At 40.6% G+C, this 20,413-nt stretch overlaps 3 protein-coding genes and 1 long non-coding RNA gene across 4 annotated transcripts; 1 reads left to right on the plus strand and 3 right to left on the minus strand.

Moving 5' to 3' along the window:
* The first annotated feature begins 6,257 nt into the window (after window positions 1–6,257).
* On the plus strand, window positions 6,258–8,793 carry LOC113028406 (uncharacterized). Its single transcript, XM_080293913.1, has 3 exons — window positions 6,258–6,585; window positions 6,774–6,836; window positions 7,188–8,793. Exons 1-3 carry the CDS (start codon window positions 6,484–6,486, stop codon window positions 8,298–8,300), a joined length of 1,278 nt encoding a protein of 425 aa, XP_080150039.1. The 5' UTR covers window positions 6,258–6,483; the 3' UTR covers window positions 8,301–8,793.
* Window positions 8,779–15,525, minus strand: LOC145422473 (uncharacterized). The gene is made up of 11 exons (XM_080293912.1): window positions 15,195–15,525; window positions 14,944–15,006; window positions 12,675–13,100; window positions 12,408–12,468; window positions 11,700–11,835; window positions 11,381–11,476; window positions 10,861–11,153; window positions 10,355–10,578; window positions 9,867–10,067; window positions 9,561–9,750; window positions 8,779–9,308 (listed from the first exon to the last, which is right to left on the minus strand). Exons 1-11 carry the CDS (start codon window positions 15,294–15,296, stop codon window positions 9,001–9,003), a joined length of 2,100 nt encoding a protein of 699 aa, XP_080150038.1. The 5' UTR covers window positions 15,297–15,525; the 3' UTR covers window positions 8,779–9,000.
* Window positions 15,526–16,321: 796 nt separating this feature from the next.
* On the minus strand, window positions 16,322–17,401 carry LOC145422474 (uncharacterized). The gene is made up of 2 exons (XR_013903761.1): window positions 17,247–17,401; window positions 16,322–16,754 (listed from the first exon to the last, which is right to left on the minus strand). It is a non-coding gene; the product is annotated as an uncharacterized LOC145422474 (long non-coding RNA).
* A 1,732-nt stretch (window positions 17,402–19,133) lies between these two features.
* On the minus strand, window positions 19,134–20,168 carry LOC113012663 (uncharacterized). Its single transcript, XM_026152963.2, has 2 exons — window positions 19,997–20,168; window positions 19,134–19,761 (listed from the first exon to the last, which is right to left on the minus strand). The coding sequence occupies exons 1-2, from the start codon at window positions 20,057–20,059 to the stop codon at window positions 19,342–19,344; spliced, it is 483 nt and encodes a 160-aa protein (XP_026008748.2). The 5' UTR covers window positions 20,060–20,168; the 3' UTR covers window positions 19,134–19,341.
* Between the last annotated feature and the right edge of the window lie 245 nt (window positions 20,169–20,413).

A 20,413-nucleotide genomic window follows, 5' to 3' on the forward strand; every position in this document is an offset into this window, starting at 1 on the left:
ATCAGAACTGACGAGACCAAAGAAGCGTAAACTGAACACACTGAGAAAAGACAGAGACCTTCAAAGTAAAACAGGAAACACATAACACAGACTGAACAAAGACACAGCCTCACATGTAGGCACTACTGAGGGAACAGAGACGTGGGACCAGGGCAGACACAAACACTGAGTGGACACGGGGATATAGCAACTAAGGATACACATAGACGCGAACTAGACAAGGGGATGCAGGTGATAGGGGAGACAGAGCAACTAAAGAAGACAGAGACATAAACCATGAGACAGAACTCAAAGAAACCAAAAAACTAGAAAATATAAATAATATCATACACTCAAAAACCCTGGGTCAACGACCCAGGCATCCTAACAGCTCCATTGTAAAGCGCTTTGAGTGCTCAGATGAGTAGAAAAGCGCTGTATAAGAACCAGTCTATTTACCATTATACACTGGTAAAAATAATAATAATAATAATAATTAAAGTAGCGTTCAAAGTTCATCAGATTTCAGTGGGGTATAAATCATGCTGAATACCTGCACTGATGTGCACTGGGTCATGTGTCAGGAGTGAAAGGATGCCAAGAAATTAAAGTAGCCTGCAGAGGGCACATACCTACAGACACCTGAAACTCAGAGTGAAAACACACGGAGGGACAATGTCAGTGGCCTCCGTCTGTAAAATCATTCCCGACTCGGAGGTTGTCTCACTTTTAGCCCTCTGGTGCACTTGTTGTTAATTTCATTAGCACCAAAGCAGCTTAAACTGATTAGCATCCTCCTCTGCTACTTGACAGCCCAGATCTATATCCTAGAAGTTTAACTTGATGCTCTGATCGGAAAATGCTTCTTTAATTTGATTGTATTACCCTTTAATAAGCAGGGATATAGGTTTTGAATTTTTCCTTTAATTTGTCATCTAAGGCTTCGATTTAACTAACGATAGATAAATGACGACCTCTAGTGGTCAGTCGCTGTCATTGCCGCTTCAGATTCTCCTACGACCCAGCGGGACTGTGTGCGTTTAAAGCTGGAGGGTGCTGAGGTGTCTCCGTGTATCACAGGGACCGCTCAGACCCAATGGTTTGGAGGTCAAGTTAGAGAGAAAAGGTCAAGATGGTTGGTATCATCATCATCATCATCATCACCATGGTTGAAAACCAGGAAGCTGACAGTCCAGTTTCCAAACATGTCAGAGTACTGGCTTCTGAAGTGTGTGAGCCGCCTGGAAGCATTTTAAACACTTTGATTTCTAGTTGTTATTACTAATAATTACTGGTAGTAGCCATTGTAGTATTATCCAGTTAAAATAAAGGTTACATAAATAACCTTTATTGTTATAATAGAAAAAAAACCGCATCTTTACGTTTAAATAAGGAAATACAGTCTTAGAGTATGTCTGATAGAGCCTTGTGGAACTCCAGATGCAGAAATTTAACTGAGAAATTCCTTTAAAAATCACATTTACACCAACTTAAAGCCAAACTCAACTCTTGCACAATATGACAGAAAGTGTCCTGTAGGTTTCACACTACATTTATTCTTTTACAAATGTCTTCAAGAGTTCAGCTAAGCACAGATCTCCACTTGTTTTCTACAACGCAGGGAAACAATATTCCACATTTTTATCCAGTCGCTCAGACTTATTTTGCACAAACATGTAAACCCGGTTGCTAATCTACTAATCAACACACTGAACATATTGTGTCATTTCCAGCAGACTGAGCTGTCATGTATTAGTGAACTTCATCAAAATTTCACAACCGAAAATTAAGAAACTTTGGCCACAAACATCTGAATGTACAGAAACACAAAAGCTTCAAAGAACCATTTTAAACAAGTACAGGAAGTACATTTTATTTAAACTCTCAAGTCTGTATCTGCACAGAGCCTTCGACATGCATGTTTGTACATTACAACCTTTTTTGTAAAAGAAATAACCAGAATAAATAAACGAATTAAACTTGTCATGTTTTTCTAAACTGGTTAAATAATTTAGTAGTAGTAAGTACGCCTGAGTATTTAGAGCAGTACAAACAAACGTTTGCTCGTGCCTGACTAGCAGCAAGCTCAGTCTAAAACAATCCACACTGTGTACTTTAGAGTTTTTGTTTAAAATGTCTGAACCGTCTCAGGTTCCAGTTTTTACAGGATGTAGTGACAGGCTGAACATGTTGCATCAGTGCAGCATGTTTAAAAAGGGAACTTTATGATCGTATAGACAACAAATTACTCATCATGGCTGAGGTGCTGCTTCTCTTTTTGTTCTTATTCTTGGTGAAATCTCTACATCATCTACTGTACAGCGTCGATATAATCCTTTATAACGTCGACTGAGCCGAGTCAGGCATCCTGCAAACCACCAGATTGCTAATTTTGCTGGCTAACCCCGTTTCTTCTTCAGAGCCATCACCATATATAAGGTCAAATACGAGTCCTGACAGTGCTGACCCTGTAACAGCTGGGATGGGCGCCAGCAACGCTGAATTAGACAAGGAAGGAAACGAATGGATGGAATTCCGAGTTTTTCGTGTAATCTAGTGGTAGGACACACCTGAGGGAAGAATCATGACACAGAGTGCATACTGTGTTCCCACTGCACCCCTTAGTGTCACTACTGTGGATCCTCTGCCATCATCTCATTGGATGCTCAGCATCAGAGATGATAGATAATCAGGTTGGCACAGTTTTTGGGTTATGTCTTTGTTGTACTGCAGCATGTTGAACAATAATTAAAAGCTACACTTTCACTGAGTGTAGGCCCTCCAGACCGGCCCATCACTCCAAAGTGGGTCGACCCACCGGGAAAACCCCCAGTATGTCAGATTGCATCCTCCTCTGCACAGTTTCCACTGGTGACCAACACCAGGTCTCTTTAACCCCGACTGATCCAGCACGGAGATGTTATTATTGATGATCCACGTTTGATGTGAATGCCCGACTGCCTCAGTTAAGGTCAGAGGTCATGATTCAACTGTTAAAAAAAATTAAAAAAGACTGTGGGAGAGTCCAAGAAAACCACTGCTGACCAAAAAGATCACAAAAGCTCATCTCACATCTGCTAACAAACATCTGGATGATACCCGAGACTTCAGTGAAATATTCTGTGGACTGATAGCAGAGGCTGAACCATTTCCTGTTAGATTTGCGTCAGACTCACAGCGTTTCATAAAGGGAACATACCAGCAGCAACCACTGTGGTGGTTTGGGATGCAGTGTGACTGAGGGAATTGTGCTCTCCACCAGGAAACCCTGAAGGAGGATGTCTGCCCATCAGCTCAGTCATTGTCCTGGTGTATATTCATTTCACACAGCACTGGCAGGTTTGAACAACTTTGTTTTAACAAAGAAAATCTGCATTAAAACAAAAACACCACGTTGTATTCACTGACTTTCTCCAACACTGTACATCATGCGGGTTTATTAGCAGGACTGATTTCTGAATGTTACGATACTGACTTTACCCACAGCCTCACAGTAACATCCTCGTACCCTTATCATCATATCTCCAGGTTTTTGAGGGAAATGCAACCTCAGATAAACACCATTTACAAAATGCAGAAGCACCATCTGAAACACTGAGTCTGCACCATCATCAGCTCAGAAAACCACTTTCAGCAGCAATAGCTTGAAGTACTGGTTTTCTGTGTTACTTTATAAGGCTCGCACATCATTCTGGAGGAAATTTTACTTCTGCTTTACATCATTGCTTCAGTCGAGGTCGGTGGTTTGGGCTAGTGCAACCCAGGCTTCAGCTGCCGCCAACACTTTAGTACACAGGAGCTCACGGCCCACACCACTGCAAGGTGCCCACATCATCAGCTGTGCTGAGTTTGGTTTTTCTTGAAACACGCGCTCTGCATTACGGGCAAACGCCTCCACTGTGTGTGAAAGGACAGATTTCTTTCTCTTCTCAGTTTTTACAGAGAAGAGAAAGACTTTTTTTTAGAGAGAGGGGAAGTGCTGATTGGGCCGTATCATTAGCAAATTATCTTAAAAGTCTTTCTTTGGCTCGTGACTTCGTTTACTTCATCTTGGGTTTGATTATTTATTTTAATTAACTGCTAAACTAACTGTTGGTTATGTTACTTACCAGATGATTTTTTGAATATTTATTTCCCCCCATTGTATTGAACCGGTGTGATCAGCTACCATTTAAGTTTCCTTTATTTCCTGTGTGTTAGGCTGCTGTTATTCTGTCGAGCAGTCAGTTTGGAGGCTTGAGTTCAGGGGCTGCTGTTGTTAGTTTACTTTGGATATTTCTACATTTTGGGGTAAATAAAACCCACTTTTTCCCTAATCACCACTAACTCACACTCACACGGACCTTGAGGTGAATTTCCTGGGAGTTTTGAGAAAACTGTGAGCCTCTTGAACGTCTTCCACTCATGGATAATCTCTCACTGCAGAATGATGATCTTTGTTCTTATGAACAGACTGAGTGTTGGTCTCTAACATCACTACTGACGTTGTGTCAACACACCTAAATGTTGCAGATCTGCTAACTGGTCTGACAGAGGTGCTCACACCTGATGAGGATCAGTTAAGTGTGTGTTTGATTAGCAGCACCTGGCTCATAGTTACTCTCATAATGAAGCAGCAAGGCTGGACTTTGGCTTCATGTTTGTGAAATAATGGTGACACATCATGTAATATATTGTTCATTTGAAGCTGTATTTACTTAACTGATCAAACCTTTAAACCACCACATATTAAATAATCAGCATCGTCACATTTATCAAACTTCTCATACTGTTTTCAGCGCTGTGACTGAAACCTGCTTTATTTTTTCCAGTTCATCCTCATTGGGTCTTACTTTCACCTGTGATCTACACCTGTCCATTAGTGATGGGCAGATGAAGCCCCATGAAGCACTGGAGCTTTTCATCCAATTGGTTCACCCCAACGCGAAGCTTCATGAAGCTTCATTTGCTCTAGCAGGACACCTACTGGACGTAAAAATAATAGCTGGCATGAATTTGAAGAGTGTGGCATTTTGCACACAGCCTGTAAATGTCAACAACAAAAGGAGTGTGTAAAACATGTATATTGTAGTGATGGCAGTATACTGTGTATATTTATGCTGGCAGTATGGAAAATGATTATTTGCGGCAAAGTTCGAACCGCTTCATGAACCAGTCACGTGGTACAGCCGGGCAGCGAGGCTTCGGACGTCATCATTTTCAGCTCCTCCCATAAATGAAGCAAGCCTCGATACGCGCTTCGCGGAAACGCCCCCTCCATTACTCGACACACGCTCCGAAGCCTCGATACAGAACGTCCCATCACTACTGTCCATTATTCCCCAGCCACACCCCTGCATCCTGTCACAGTGTACACACTCCGTGTAGCCTACTTTACTAGATAGTCTTCCTCAGTTTGTCAGTCTTTCCTACTGTTTCCAGTTTTCACTTCCTTTTCATCTGTTTGTGTTTGAGCTTGTTTACTGATTCTGACTTCAGCTCCTCGTATTTTCCCTCTTCTTCCTCTGCGTGTCTCCCTTTTGAGTTCTTTCCCTCCAATTTATCACAGATTCACTTTGCAAATATTATTTCATCTCTTGGATCTCTGAGCTCATACTGAAAATATAATATAAAGAAAGTTGGTATAATTTTACATTCCGCTCCACTTTTAAAAGTGATCCGTGCTTTTAACACATCCAGGCCGAGTTACTGCAGTTTTGTGTCAGATGGGCCAAAACGCTCCTGGCGATGCGTCTACATGTTAGAATTCACTTCATAGTTTTCATACTGGTACTTTCAGCAAGTCTGCAAAGGTTAAACAAGCTGAACGTAAAAAAGCGATTCAGCTTTTGTGATGAGGTTCAAATTAAAAATAAAAGTTTTTTCAAGTGGGATGTTTGACCATCACACCTCTATGGGGCGCCGTTTGTAAACTGAAACATGCCGAAATTAACAGCAACATTTTTCCACATTTAGCTCTAAATCTTACAAAAACATGTTTTTTCGAGTCATTTTTTACAACATTTAGTAAAATATTTGTAACTTTTCATATTTAAAACAGGATTTTAAATGTTAAATCTAAATGCTAAATGTTAAATCTAAATGTTAAATGTTAAATCTAAATGCTAAATGTTAAATGTAAATATTATATTTAAATGTAAATGTTAAATGTTAAATGTAAATATTATATTTAAATGTAAATGTTAAATGTTAAATGTAAATATTATATATAAATCTAAATGTTAAATGTTAAATCTAAATGTTATATATAAATCTAAATGTTAAATGTTAAATCTAAATATTATATATAAATCTAAATGTTAAATGTTAAATCTAAATGTTACGGGAAACTAAATATTTAGCTAATATGCAAATTTATTGTACGGGTCAACGGAAATACCAAAATAAAAGCTTCAAGAAAACCTCCCGCGCTAAAGTGTGCCGGTCGCGGTCAGGTTCTGTGTTTGCGCTCCTCTTACGGTCACTTTTGACTGCCATGAGCTGCTTCGACTATTCCCTACCAGCATGTCCAGCGATTTAGCTGAAAACATTGGAAGAGCCGTTTTGTCGGCCATCCAACGATTCAGCGGTAATGCACCCTCGACCTCACAAACGCCGCAGCACTTGGTAAGTTTATTGTATAGCATTTTGGACGGGTTGATAGCAGTGTTAGCAAAACTAGCAAAGCTAAATTACTTAGCTAGTCCTCAATTATTTCATTTGGTAGGCAGCAGACAGAGATCGAACATCATACAACTCTATTTATTTATTTGGTAGGTAGGTAACAGTCGTTCTTGATGTAAATGTTTCCTTAGGAATCCAGCAATGCACCTGGACCAAGTAGACCTGCCGTCTCCACTGGGATACCATACTGCTCGGTAGGCCTTCTTACACATATCATTTAGCTGACTAATTTCTGTTTTTTCTTTGGTGTAATATGTCACCTTAAATTAAATCCTGTCAAAGTAATGATTCTGATTCTACATACATTTCATCTTCTTAGGGGTCCATCACTAGCAGTGTCACATCACCACCAACAACATTCACAAGTTTTACGTCATATTTTATTACTGTTTTTGCTCTGAAGTGTCTTTTGATTGCTCACTTTCATATTTTAAAACTATTGATAAAATATTACTCTAGCTAATCTGTCACAGTACAATTGCCTCAAATTACCCATCTTTTGTTATAGAATTGTGCTCATTGAGATTTTCTGTGCCGTGTTCTAGGATGGTTACCAAGGAAGGCTTCAGATTTCCAAAGAGGAATTGGAAAATGTTCTTTCCCTGAAAACATCTTTTACTGAAGCTGCATCTATCCTTTCCATCTCCAGGCCCACTCTGTATAAGTTACTGCAAGACTATAATATCTCAGAGTCAAAATTCAATGTAATCAGTGACCATGAGTTAGATCAGATAGTGTCCCAGATAAAAACTGAACATCCAAATGTTGGAGAAGTGATGCTGATGGGTCATCTGCGTTCCAAAAACATAGTGGTTCAAAGATGGCGCGTAAGAAAGTCACTGCGGAGGGTGGACTCTGCTGGTGTTCTATCCAGGAGAAGAACTGCAGTTGCTCGGCGAGTATATTCTGTGCCTCATCCAAATTTCATATGGCACATAGATGGAAATCACAAACTGATTCGTTGGAAGTTTGTTGTTCATGGTGCAATAGATGGATACAGCAGGATGTTGATGTTTCTTCAGTGCTCCAGCAATAATCGAGCTGAGACTGTGAAAGCCCTCTTTACTGCAGCTGTTGGACAATTTGGCAGACCCCTGCATATCAGGACTGATCACGGAGGAGAGAATGCTCAGATTTGGGAGGACATGCGAGCAAGCAGGGGTGAAAGCTCTGTCTTAATGGGAAGTTCTGTGCACAACCAGAGGATTGAGCGTTTCAACCGAGACTTAAACAACAACTGTAGCCGCATTTATGCACCTATATTTTATGAATTGGAATCACTTGGTATCCTAGACTTAGAAAATGCAACAGACCTATTTTGCCTTCATTATGTGTTTCTACCACGAATCAACCGCACTTTGAAGGAATTCAAAGCTGGATATAACAATCACTCTGTTTCCACTGAAGGTAATAGAACTCCCATCCAGCTTTTTGCCTGCGGAACTCATGTGTCTCATCGTCACAACCCAGAACTTTCTACAGCAGAGGTCTCCATACCCTCCTTGTCAAACTCTGAAAGTAGGTTTGTCCCATTAAATGACAGCGATTTACAAGAGCTATATACAAGCATTCACCCTTTTGAAGAAGACAACAATAATGGTAAAACATTGTTTCAACGAACACAGCAGTATATTTTTAACAAACTTGTAAATGTGTGACCTCAACCACAGGATACCAGCGATGTTCTAAAGAGTGATGACACTTAATATTCTTAAATGCTGTACAGCAAATGCAGTTTTTGTACTACTGCAGAAGCCCCTCCCCTCTAGCAGTGATGCCTCCTGCCACATAAGGACTCAGAGTTAATGACTGACAGTGACTCATAGGCTATTCAGAAGGCTACAACCACTTTTAGTTTATGGGTAAAACCAGTTATTCAGATTGAAGTAAAGATCAAATTCACACTGTAATACAGTATAACAGTGAAAATTATCAACACGGAACAGTCAGTCTTTAAATCAATTCACAAGATTATCTACAGTATTGTTTTAATCATTGTAAAGTTGCAATAGTCTTAATAAATGTTGCTGTTAGATGTCTAAGTAATCCTGGCTTGTTCTACAAAGCATGTTTAGTATACTCTGTGCATAAACTGTTTTGAAGTGTCCTTGTTTAAAAAAGAAAAGCTTAATAAAATTGTATTACACCAGTGACTTTATTGATTTGTCGTTGAAAATACAGAGTTAGCATTTTTATAAATCTATTGAAGCTTTGAAAATTATTACATTTCAACATTAAATGCAGTCAGAATTTATTTCAACTATCTTGTATGAAGCAAAGTTACTTGAAACTACAATTAATGAACAGGATTAGAGTTAACAAACCCACCATTTTAATTTCACTTTTTTTGGAACATGTTTAGATGGTGCTGAATAAAGCTCCATTCATGAGTGCTACTAAGAAGCAGTAATGAAAAGCATCATCATCAGCCATTGTTGTTTCATTCACAAAAAGCTGAAGCTCATTTGCACATGTGTGTGCAATCGGGAGATGTTTGCTTTCATCGTGAATGAATGTTATTTTAGGAGCTGGTTGAAAACCTATGGCTGGAACCTTGCTGCTCCCGGTGGCAAAAGCCAAGATGTGACCAGGCCTCAAAGCCTTCACAAATGCCTCTTCATCCTTGGTAAGAGTCCTTTCTCCAAGTGAGTCTCTCAGCTCTTCATCTAAAAACAAAGAAAAACCACCGTTAACCTGGGGACACTAAAATAGTTAAAGCTTGAGCTAACAACTAAATGATGGCTAATGTTTTTATAAAAAATACAGAGGTTCTGTCTTTGCCTTGCTTGTCAGTTGTAAGCTATCATACATCTTTATTCCTGTTTTGTGTGCGCGCATGTGACATAAAAAGACAAAGTTTTACTTTAGTGTCCCGAATTGTTTCATGGCCAGACTACATTATGTGAATTTCTGCTTACTTTCGACACACTGGAGAAATTCCCGAAATTTGACCACCATCAGCTCCTCTCTAACTCTTCTGTTGCTCCCAAGGACAGAATAGCTTGGCCTGAGAACCCCAGCAATTAAACTGGCTGTCAGATCTTTGTCCTCCCCCGATAGGTCAAGCAGAACACGCAAACTGGGGTTCTCTCTCAGGAGTGATAAAATCTAGACAGAAAAGTTTAAATAATGGTTAAATTCCAGTTTTAAATATAAAAAGTAGCTCACTCTAAATGATTATAAAATAATGACCAATTGATACAGAAAAAAAATATAAATCTCACTCCATAGTAGGACAAGCCATCAGTTAGTTGATCAAAACAGCTTTGCCGTTGCAGAACTGCAAGGTATAGAGCTGCATTTTTCACAAACAGATCTTTATTGGCCATGGTGACTGTGAGTGGAAGACCTTCAACTTGATATCGCCATGAGTCGCAGCAGCTGACTGCTTCCTCCAAATCATGTTGAGTTGTTGCATTTACAACCTAAATATTTAAGAAAAACACTTTAAATGTTTGTTTTTTACCAGTGTACACAAATACTGCAGATGGTTCATTTTAATTGGACTCGAAACGTTTTTGTTTTGGTTTATTTGGCTGTATTTCACCAATATTTTTTTTTTTTTTAACAAAAAGGAAACAAATTGAAAATATAATACATGGAATTGCCTCTAATAACCAAAAGTGTATTTATTATATATTATAAAAGAAGACCAGAAGACTTGTGAATATAGGAAATATTACAATATTCTTGTTATAATATTGCAATTCACCTTTTTCAGATTCTCTCTTAACTCAGGGTCACCTATATCATCCGGTGTTAGGTGTACTTGAAGAATGTCTCCTGACACAATGTAGTCTACTACATGTGGAGAGAGAAAGGCAGGTGCTTCTCCACCTTGCACTATTATCGTGGACAACATCCTGCCAATGGTTCGATATACTCCATTTTGCAAGTGTAGGATGTTAAATTTCAGTGTGCATCCATTTGGTGTAGCTGAAAAATAACACACAAAAAAGTATATTCTGTACAGACCCCAAACTGATATCTTGAGATTGACAGACAAAAATGTATTACTTTTTTTTTTTTTTTTACTGTTTCAGACACACAGAACATAACAGATTTATTATCTGTAGTCATTTATTAACTTGTTAATGTTCTGTCAAACAATGTTCAGATCAGGTGGTTGTTGCGTTTGTAACATTATAAAAACGAGTGTCGTCAACAAGCCTTTAGGCCTTGAGTAAGTAAGTTAGTTAGACTGTGAAATCCTATTACCTTCAAAAGCACCACTGTCCTGAAAGATGGCCTTCACCAGTAAACGGAAAAACTCCCGCCTTGGCCCCCCAAGGTCAGCAGCATCTTCCTCTGTATCATGTTCATCGCTTGCAAATGTGACATAAAGCATCTCACAGCTTTCTGCAAACTTGGGTCTCTTGAACTGACGCAAAGCAGTCGACCACACATTGGCTCGACTGATATGGAGTTGTCTTGTTCCTGGTGTAATGACTTTCTCACTATGAGCTCTAAGAAGACCTTCAATTTCTTCTTTGCTGAGCTTCTTAAAAGACCTATATAAAAAAGGGACAATGACAAACAGATCTTGGGGAAAAATGGAAATTTGCTGTACATTTGACTCAAGTGCACAGAGTTACAACATATAATTATGTTGTGATAGTCCATATTAAATTAGTCAGAAATGAGCAATTACCTTTGTAATTGTGTAACTGCAAAAAAATGATGCAAGTAAAGATGCAAATAAAATATTCAATTATCAAAGGTTACTTTCAAATCTTACCTTGAAATATGAACTTCACTCTGTCTATCAGACTCTTCTAGGAGGCTACGCTGAATTGCCTCTTCAAGAGCTTCATCTTCCTCCAGAAAAATAGGGCTAAGTAGATAAGAGATATTAGAAATCATAAAACATGTCAGCCTTGAAGAATTTCTCACACTACATCATTAAAAAAAAAAAAAAAAAATTAAATGTAAATCCTAAAGTTGCAGTCATTCAGCAAAAAAAACCCCAAACATGCAAATTGGAAACTTGCATCAAAACAATATCCTAAACAACATCTAAAATGAAGGATTTCTTTAACCCCTAGACAACAGCTTACACAAATTCTGCCACATTATATGGAAACATCTGCTGTCCCTCTGCCTGTCCCTCATTTTCACTCTCTTGAATGCAGCTCTCTGTTTCCTGATGCTTGGCCTCACTTTCACCTGGTGTTGTAGACAACGCATGATGCACTGAACAAAGGAAAGAAGGTCAGCATGACTTGCTTCATAATGTTAACAGCCTTTATATATCCTTATATTAGTTTAAGTGAAAGTTGGGCACATATTCCTCCTTGGCTGTAATCACCTGTGATAATTCGTAAACATTAAAATGGTAAATGGACTGTATTTGTATAGCACTTTTACTAGTTCCCCCTAAGGACCCCAAAGCGCTTTACACACCCAGTCATCCACCCATTCACACACTGGTGAAGGCAAGCTACAGTTGTAGCCACAGCTGCCCTGGGGCAGACTGACAGAGGCGAGGCTGCCATATCGCGCCATCGGCCCTTCTGGCCAACACCAGTAGGTGAAGTGTCTTGCCCAAGGACACAACGACCGAGACTGTCCGAGCCGGGGCTCGAACCGGCAACCTTCCGATTACAAGGCAAACTCCCAACTCTTGAGCCACGATCGCCCCAATCGGACAAATTAACGATGCTCTCATCAAACAAACCCCCCAGGAATTATTACGCACTGCAGTAACAAAATCTAACTGGTCATCGAGCTTAGAACCTCACTAGGTTTTCATTCACATCACATACCTCGTCTTCTCCGGCAGACTGGACTTTCAAAGTCACTATCAGACAGCTCTTCTGGTTCCTCCTGAGGGAAAAGAAAGCATGTTCTACATAAAATCAAATACAGTTGCACCAAATCACTGGTAACACAGAGGCACATGGCTGCACTAAAAACTGTTTACACCTGCTGAAACTGCAATATTAATTAATACAATTAATAAAATTATGTTAAGGGAACAGACTCACTTTTTAGACAATAAATATTTCTGCACTGCAATATAAAATGTTTACCTGTGCAGGTTTTTGTATCCCTGCCATTATATAGAGGCAGGTGGTGGAACAAATCGAGCCAACTTCTTGGCCACCCCAAAGAAAACTGCTAGAAACATTTGGTTTCATTAGTCGTTTACATCCTCTAATTGTACTCAAATACTCAAAAGGGAATGTCTGGCCAGTTGACAGTGCAAATGTTCTTCTGAAGATTGCTGCTATTTCTTCTCTAAGTTGTGCTTCAGACCAGTCAGATGTAAAGGAGATCTTCCCAATAAGGCCATCTTGTGCTAGTTTTGCTCGTGAATCTCCTCTCGGTATGAGAAACGTTGATGTTGAAGACAAGGGCAAGCACACAACATCTTTTGTATAGTGTTTGCAGGTCTTGTTTTTTCTCACAAAATGTGAGCGCGTAGCATGAGCTTGAGGAACTGATGGAAGAGGAACCTGAAATGAATTCAAACACAGATACAGATAGACACCTATGCATTACAATACATCCGTAAGGTTTCTGTTATCTGTTCATTAAAAACAAACAAACAAACTGTAGACTCAGACCATCTTACTATTGTCTACCCATTACACAGAAAACTGAACCTTTTGTATCTTGTAGATTAGCATTTGGTGATTGTTGGTCAAGTTGGTGATTCAGTTCCCAGGTGCTCTAATCTAGAGCTCCCAATGAGTTTATCCGACTATGACTGTGTGCGAATGTTGGACAGAAAAAGTGCTTGTATTAATCTGTGCATGTGAATGGGTAAATGAGATCTGTTGTATAAAGTGCTTTGAGCACTCAATTAGAGTAGCAAAGGCCTGCAATTAGGTCAGTGTGTATTTGGACCCTAACAAGTTTTATTTTGTTGCCCGTTTACTGAAACATATTCCAATCAAAATTATATCATGGACATGATGTGCAGACTAAGCTTTAATTTAGGGTATCCATATTAAAATGATGATGTCATTACCAATTAAGCAGATAAAAGGCCTGGAATTGATTTGAGACGTAGTGTTTGCATTTTGAAAATTTTACTGTGAACAGACAACATGCGGTCAAAGAGAACATAACAGAAAAAAGAAAATTAAGAAATTAATACAGCCACTACAGTGACCATCAAAACGATGAAAAATATTGACGTAAAATTTATTTTGCGACACCACAGAACAAATGATAGCGTATAATATGAAATGATAGATGTTTTCATATCGTCATATCGAACAGCCCTAATACAGAGGGTTCACTGCAAGGTGCAAGCCACTCATAAGCCTCAAGAATAGAAAGGCTAGAATGGACTTAACAAAAAAAAAAAAAAAAAAAAAACATCTAGTAAAAGCCAGCTAAATTTTGGAAAAACATTCTTTGGACAGATAAAACCAAGATCAACCTCTACCAGAATGATGGCAAGAAAAAAGTATGGAGAAGGGTGGAACGACTCATGATCCAAAGCATACCACATCATCTGTAAAACATGGCAGAGGCAGTGTGATGGTTTGGGCGTGCATGGCTGCCAGTGGCACTGGTAGTGTTTACTGAATATGTGACACAGGACTGAAGCAGCTGAATGTGTTCAGATACATACTTGTCTGCTTAAGTCCAGCTAAAAGTAGTCACATTGATTGGGCAGCATTTAATAATAAAGATGGAAGATGACCCAAAACATACAGTCCAAGCACCCCATGACTTTAATAAAGTAAAGAAATAGAATATTCTTGAATGGCCAAGTCAGTCACTGGATTTTAACCCAATTGAGCATACATTTCAGTTGTTGAAGACTAAATTTAGGACAGAAAGGCCCACAAACAAACAGCAACTGAAAGCCAATGCAGTAAAGGCCTGGCAGAGCCTTAGTAAGGAGGAATGCCAGCATCTGGTGGTGTCCATGACTTCAAGACTTCAGGCTGTCATTGCCAACAAAGGGTTTTGAATAAAGTAATAGAAATTATCATTTTATTTTCAGTTATTTAATTTGTCTAATTACTTTAGAGCCTCTGAAATGATAGGATTGTGTTTACAAATTAATTTTTCCCTCTCACATTTTTATGCATTCATTTAGTCCAACCCACTGAATTAAAACTTAAAGTCTGCACTTCAACTGCATTGGAGTAGTTTCATTTTTAATTCATTCTGGTAATGTACAGAAGCAACATTAGAAAATGTGTCTGTATCCAACTACTTATGAACCTGACTGTATATCAAAACCAGTCAGCTAAGATAAGATAACATACCTTTATTAGTCCCACAAGGGGAAATTTCATGATAAATGAATTAAATGATATGTGTAAGAAGGCCTACCGAGCAGTATGGTATCCCAGTGGAGACGGCAGGTCTACTTGGTCCAGGTGCATTGCTGGATTCCTAAGGAAACATTTACATCAAGAACGACTGTTACCTACCTACCAAATAAATAAATAGAGTTGTATGATGTTCGATCTCTGTCTGCTGCCTACCAAATGAAATAATTGAGGACTAGCTAAGTAATTTAGCTTTGCTAGTTTTGCTAACACTGCTATCAACCCGTCCAAAATGCTATACAATAAACTTACCAAGTGCTGCGGCGTTTGTGAGGTCGAGGGTGCATTACCGCTGAATCGTTGGATGGCCGACAAAACGGCTCTTCCAATGTTTTCAGCTAAATCGCTGGACATGCTGGTAGGGAATAGTCGAAGCAGCTCATGGCAGTCAAAAGTGACCGTAAGAGGAGCGCAAACACAGAACCTGACCGCGACCGGCACACTTTAGCGCGGGAGGTTTTCTTGAAGCTTTTATTTTGGTATTTCCGTTGACCCGTACAATAAATTTGCATATTAGCTAAATATTTAGTTTCCCGTAACATTTAGATTTAACATTTAACATTTAGATTTATATATAACATTTAGATTTAACATTTAGATTTAACATTTAACATTTAGATTTATATATAATATTTAGATTTAACATTTAACATTTAGATTTATATATAATATTTAGATTTAACATTTAGATTTATATATAACATTTAGATTTAACATTTAACATTTAGATTTATATATAATATTTACATTTAACATTTAACATTTACATTTAAATATAATATTTACATTTAACATTTAACATTTACATTTAAATATAATATTTACATTTAACATTTAGCATTTAGATTTAACATTTAACATTTAGATTTAACATTTAGCATTTAGATTTAACATTTAAAATCCTGTTTTAAATATGAAAAGTTACAAATATTTTAGTAAATGTTGTAAAAAATGACTCGAAAAAACATGTTTTTGTAAGATTTAGAGCTAAATGTGGAAAAATGTTGCTGTTAATTTCGGCATGTTTCAGTTTACAAACGGCGCCCCATAGTTTACAAACGGCGCCCCATACACCTCTACTGTACAACCAACGGTTCTATGCAACAGAATAAATGCAAGCAGCTGCGTAAATGTGCATAATTACACATCTAGAGCAGAGCAGGCTTTAAAATAGCTGCTTTTCGATTCTATCAGCCGCACGTTTATTTACAGTCACCCGAAACCAGATTAAGCTGAGCCTGATAATCCGCCTGTGCGGCTGACACGGACACCAAACCTGATTATCAGTGTTCTCAGTTCACCTGCTCAACCTCTTCCAGCATCTATACTTCACATACCGTGACGCTCCACGGGGGAAAAAACAACAGCTCAGTCACGTGTTCCTATAATTTACAGTTTTATTCTTTTTATAAAATTCGAGAAATCTGGTCTAAAGTACAAAACTCGTTCGTGTACAATCACTTGAAACGGATTGTCTTCTTCACGGGTGCGTAAAGACAGCCAATCGGGGCGGCGCGCGCTCCTTTCAAAACATTTCCCATCAACACTGAAAACGATTTCACTTCAAAGAAAAAATACATTGAATCTGGAATAAAACTAAAGATGCGTCTCCAGTCCACGCGTGACGGCTGTGCCGTGTCCGCTCGCTCAGGCGTGAAACAGAAGAGCCGCGAGCAGCAGCGGGGACAGCAGCAGCGTGGAGAGGGCGGGACCTCCGCAGCCACTCTTAGTGGGTTCACTGGTGGAGATGGAGGTGGAGCTGGTGGTGGAGGTGTTGGTGCTGGGGAGGGCGGTGCTGGCTGCCTCGGCCCTCTGAAACACACAAAAGCGAACTGCGATCACGGAGGGTCACGACAAACTCCTGATCCCGTGAAAACTTTAAACACCACGCGAGCGAAAATCTTCATTTTAATCATTTCATCAAAATTCCACAAAAACAGAATTTCCCCTCACGTTTACTTCTACCCTCAAATCTGGTGTAAGGAATCTTCCACTCGGGATTCTTTGCGCTCCCACGATAAATGTTACTCATTCCACATTTTAACACTGACTCATCAGGCCCGGGGGCACGAAAAACCCGCCGGTCTTTATTTCTGCCCAACGTTATTTCCACAGCTCTAAACTCGGAGTTTGTGGAAGTTTGGAGTTTCTCCTTCAGTCTCGGATGCTCCTCAACATAAGCCTTAAAGCTCCTTATGTCCGCATTTAATTAGGCGCAAACAAACTGCGTTTCCGCCGCATCTTTAAAAGAAAAGGTGCTGAAAGATTTAGTTTTTATTAAAAAGATGCAATGGTGAAACTGACCTGAGAGCTGAGACGGAGAGCCAGCAGCAGAACTGCGAGGGAAACGATGCTCAGCGTCTTCATGCTGGAGGTGATGGAGGCTCGTTTTCTCTGTCGGGTGGAGGAACAGTGAATGAACGGGAGGCGCAGGTCGGGCTTTTATAGGCTTTGAATTTACCGCTGATGTATATATGGTGACATCTAGCGGCCGCTCGCTGACTCACAGACGCTGCTCTGGAGTGTGTGTGTGTGTGTGTGTGTGTGTGTGTGTGTGTGTGTGTGTGTGTGTGTGTCTCTTTAACTCCATTCCAGCCACATGACTAGATGAGCACCGCACTATTCTCATTGTCATTGGCCTGTCAGTCAAAGCTGGAAAGGAATGACTTCTATTGACTTTATATTGATCATGTGTCATTGTTCTATTGAGGAAACGTTATTTTGACATCATTAACATGTCATCAGCTAAACAGCTGTAAAGACTGTGAACACACTGATTTCTGCTGGATGTTTTGGTGCACGACTCTGTGGGGACGTGTTTGCTGGGCAGCGAGCAGGAAACCCGTCCTCCAGCCTGCTGATTTAACCTCACAGTGCAACGGCCAGCTGGAGGTTACCTCACCAATGTGGATTGTTTACCTGCAAGCCAGTAAGACTCCCGTTACTAAAAAAAAAGTCGCCTGCAAGTCCCCAGCTTGTACACAATAACCTGCAGAAAGTGTTTTGTGAGATAAGGTGGGCCGTGCATACCTGCAGGCCGTGTCGACAGGAGTCCGAACTGTTAGAAGTGATTCAGGCTTTTAACTGGCTGAGAAGAATCGAGGTGGCTGGCGGGACATGTTTGTACCAAATTTCAGTCCATTGTGCAGAAATAAAGAAACCTCAGAGGTCATATAGAAGAAACACTAACAGGCTACTCAGCTCTGCATCATATTTAGAAAATTACAGAGTGAATTATGGAGGTTTTAATGCAGCACCATCAGGTGAACAGCGTGAGAGAAAGAGGAAACTAGCACCCGTCTCAAACAGTAAAGGAAATACGCAGTTTTATTTTGAGGAAGATTACATCATCCTCACAGACCCACACACCTCGCTCACGTCTTCATCACTTTGCATAAACGTCCTCTTCTCACTCGGCCCGTTTCTGTTGTAGTTTATCTCTAACCAACATGTTTCCAATGTTAACAGGTCTGATGTGTAAGTCTGAATAAACTAAAGGTTGTTAATAATTCAGAAAGTATCTGTGCAGGGAGGGATCTCTGCCTCCAGCATGCCTGTGGAGCTATGAGCTGTTATTGATGAGCAGAGTGAGCTGGTGTGACTCACAGGGAGACTAGCAAACAGAGGCTGGATCCTTTGATTTTGGACAGTAGAGTCAGACTTCGGTGTAAACATGCGAGCACCAATCCATCCTGCTTTATACCAGCAGCACATGTTTGTCAAGGTGTGGGTAGATTTTCTTTAGACACTTCAGGCCCCTCAGAAAAAAAACTGAGCCACGGTGCATCCTGCTGGTAAAAGTGCACCTTCTAGAATACACTGTATATAAGATGGACACAGTCACGTCTCAGTCCCGAAGCAGTTTTACATTTATGTTAGCTGTAAAGTTGAGTTCCAAATTAAAACCTTTCTGCATGTACACACAGAAACTTCTGAATCTGGAGGCTTAGACCTAAGTTCACCACATGTGAGGCAGCAGGTGTGCCCTGTGTTGACTAGCATTACCTAGCTCAGATTTTCTCGTCAGGGTTAGGGTGCCAATTTAAAATAGCTGAAACCAGATTAAGAGGCTGAAGGAGCCTGATAATCAGACCTGGTGTGACTGAGCCACAGCGGGTCAGACCATCGGGGCTCTGAACTCACTCATGCAGCTTCACTTTTCCCGCACAGGAAGGAAACAGTCACGTGGTCTTAGATTTTAAGTTTTATTCAGTTGACATCAAAGCACAGCCTTTCAGTCCCAAATGTTTTACAGCATTTAGACAAACTTCATAGTCAGTGACACCGGAAACAGGAGCACCTCCATGACTCACTCCTGTTCTCAGAGTTCAGGAGGAAACAGCTTTTTATTAAACCTCCTTTCCAAGTTTCCACGGAGTCCAGGCCGATCCGGATCCAGTCATCCGGACCAGCTGTGGAGGAGAGCCAACAGAGCCAGCAGCGGAGTGCAGGCGGCGGGTCCCCGGGAGCCGGTCCCTGTCGGAGGCCTGCTTCTTGGAGAAGTCGCAGTCTTCACAGTGGAAAGTGTGGACGCCGTGGCAGAGACTGCCTTCACCGTGGAGGACTTTACTGTGGACGCCGCGGTCATAGTGGACAACGTAGATGCGCTGAGCGTGGAGGACTTGACCGTGGACGCCGTGGAATGGCTGACCGTGGAGGACTTGATCGTGGACGACTTGATCGTGGACGGGCTGACCGTGGAGGACTTGATCGTGGACTTGATCATGGACGCCGTGGACGGGCTGACCGTGGAGGACTTGATCGTGGACGACTTGATCGTGGACGCTGGGGACGCCGTGGACACGTGCCCCCGGGCCATCTGCAACACAAGAGACGCCATGAAGCTGAGGAAGTGCGGCTGCACACCGTGGGGAGGCTGAGAGGCCCTTAGAGTTACCTCCACCTTTGATCAGGTGTTTAAATTTAACGTTTGACAAAAAGTTTGTCCCGCAGCCTCTCCTGCCCCTCCACGCGACATTTAAAGCTTCTTAACGTAATGCAACTCCTCAGCACGAACACGACACTCACGACACTTGGACAAAAACGTAACTCACCTGTGAGCTGAGCTGGAGAATCAGCAGCAGCGATGCGAGGACGACCACACGCAGCGTCTTCATGTCGGCTGTGCTCTGCTGGGGGGAGGAAAGGTGATTGATCACAGAGGCGCACAGCCCACCTTTTATAGCCCCCACGCCTCGACACACCCCTATCTGCTGCGTTCACGGGATGTCGCAGATGTCGCTTCTCAAGTCAACCGTGATCATGTTTAACACCTAATGTTGTTTTTATTTGTAAACACATATTTAACCAATGATGATCCAGAACAACCAAACAAACCGAAAAGTACAACAAATTGTAAAAAAAAGTACATTTTTTGCAGTTATTTATTGCATGTGATGAAATTTATGTCTGCATGCTTCTATCTGTCTGAGTCGTTGGCTATGTCCCAATTCAGGGTCTGCACGCTTGAA

Source organism: Astatotilapia calliptera, chromosome 19, assembly GCF_964374335.1.
Source record: "Astatotilapia calliptera chromosome 19, fAstCal68.1, whole genome shotgun sequence".
In the NCBI taxonomy this organism is placed as follows: domain Eukaryota; kingdom Metazoa; phylum Chordata; class Actinopteri; order Cichliformes; family Cichlidae; genus Astatotilapia; species Astatotilapia calliptera.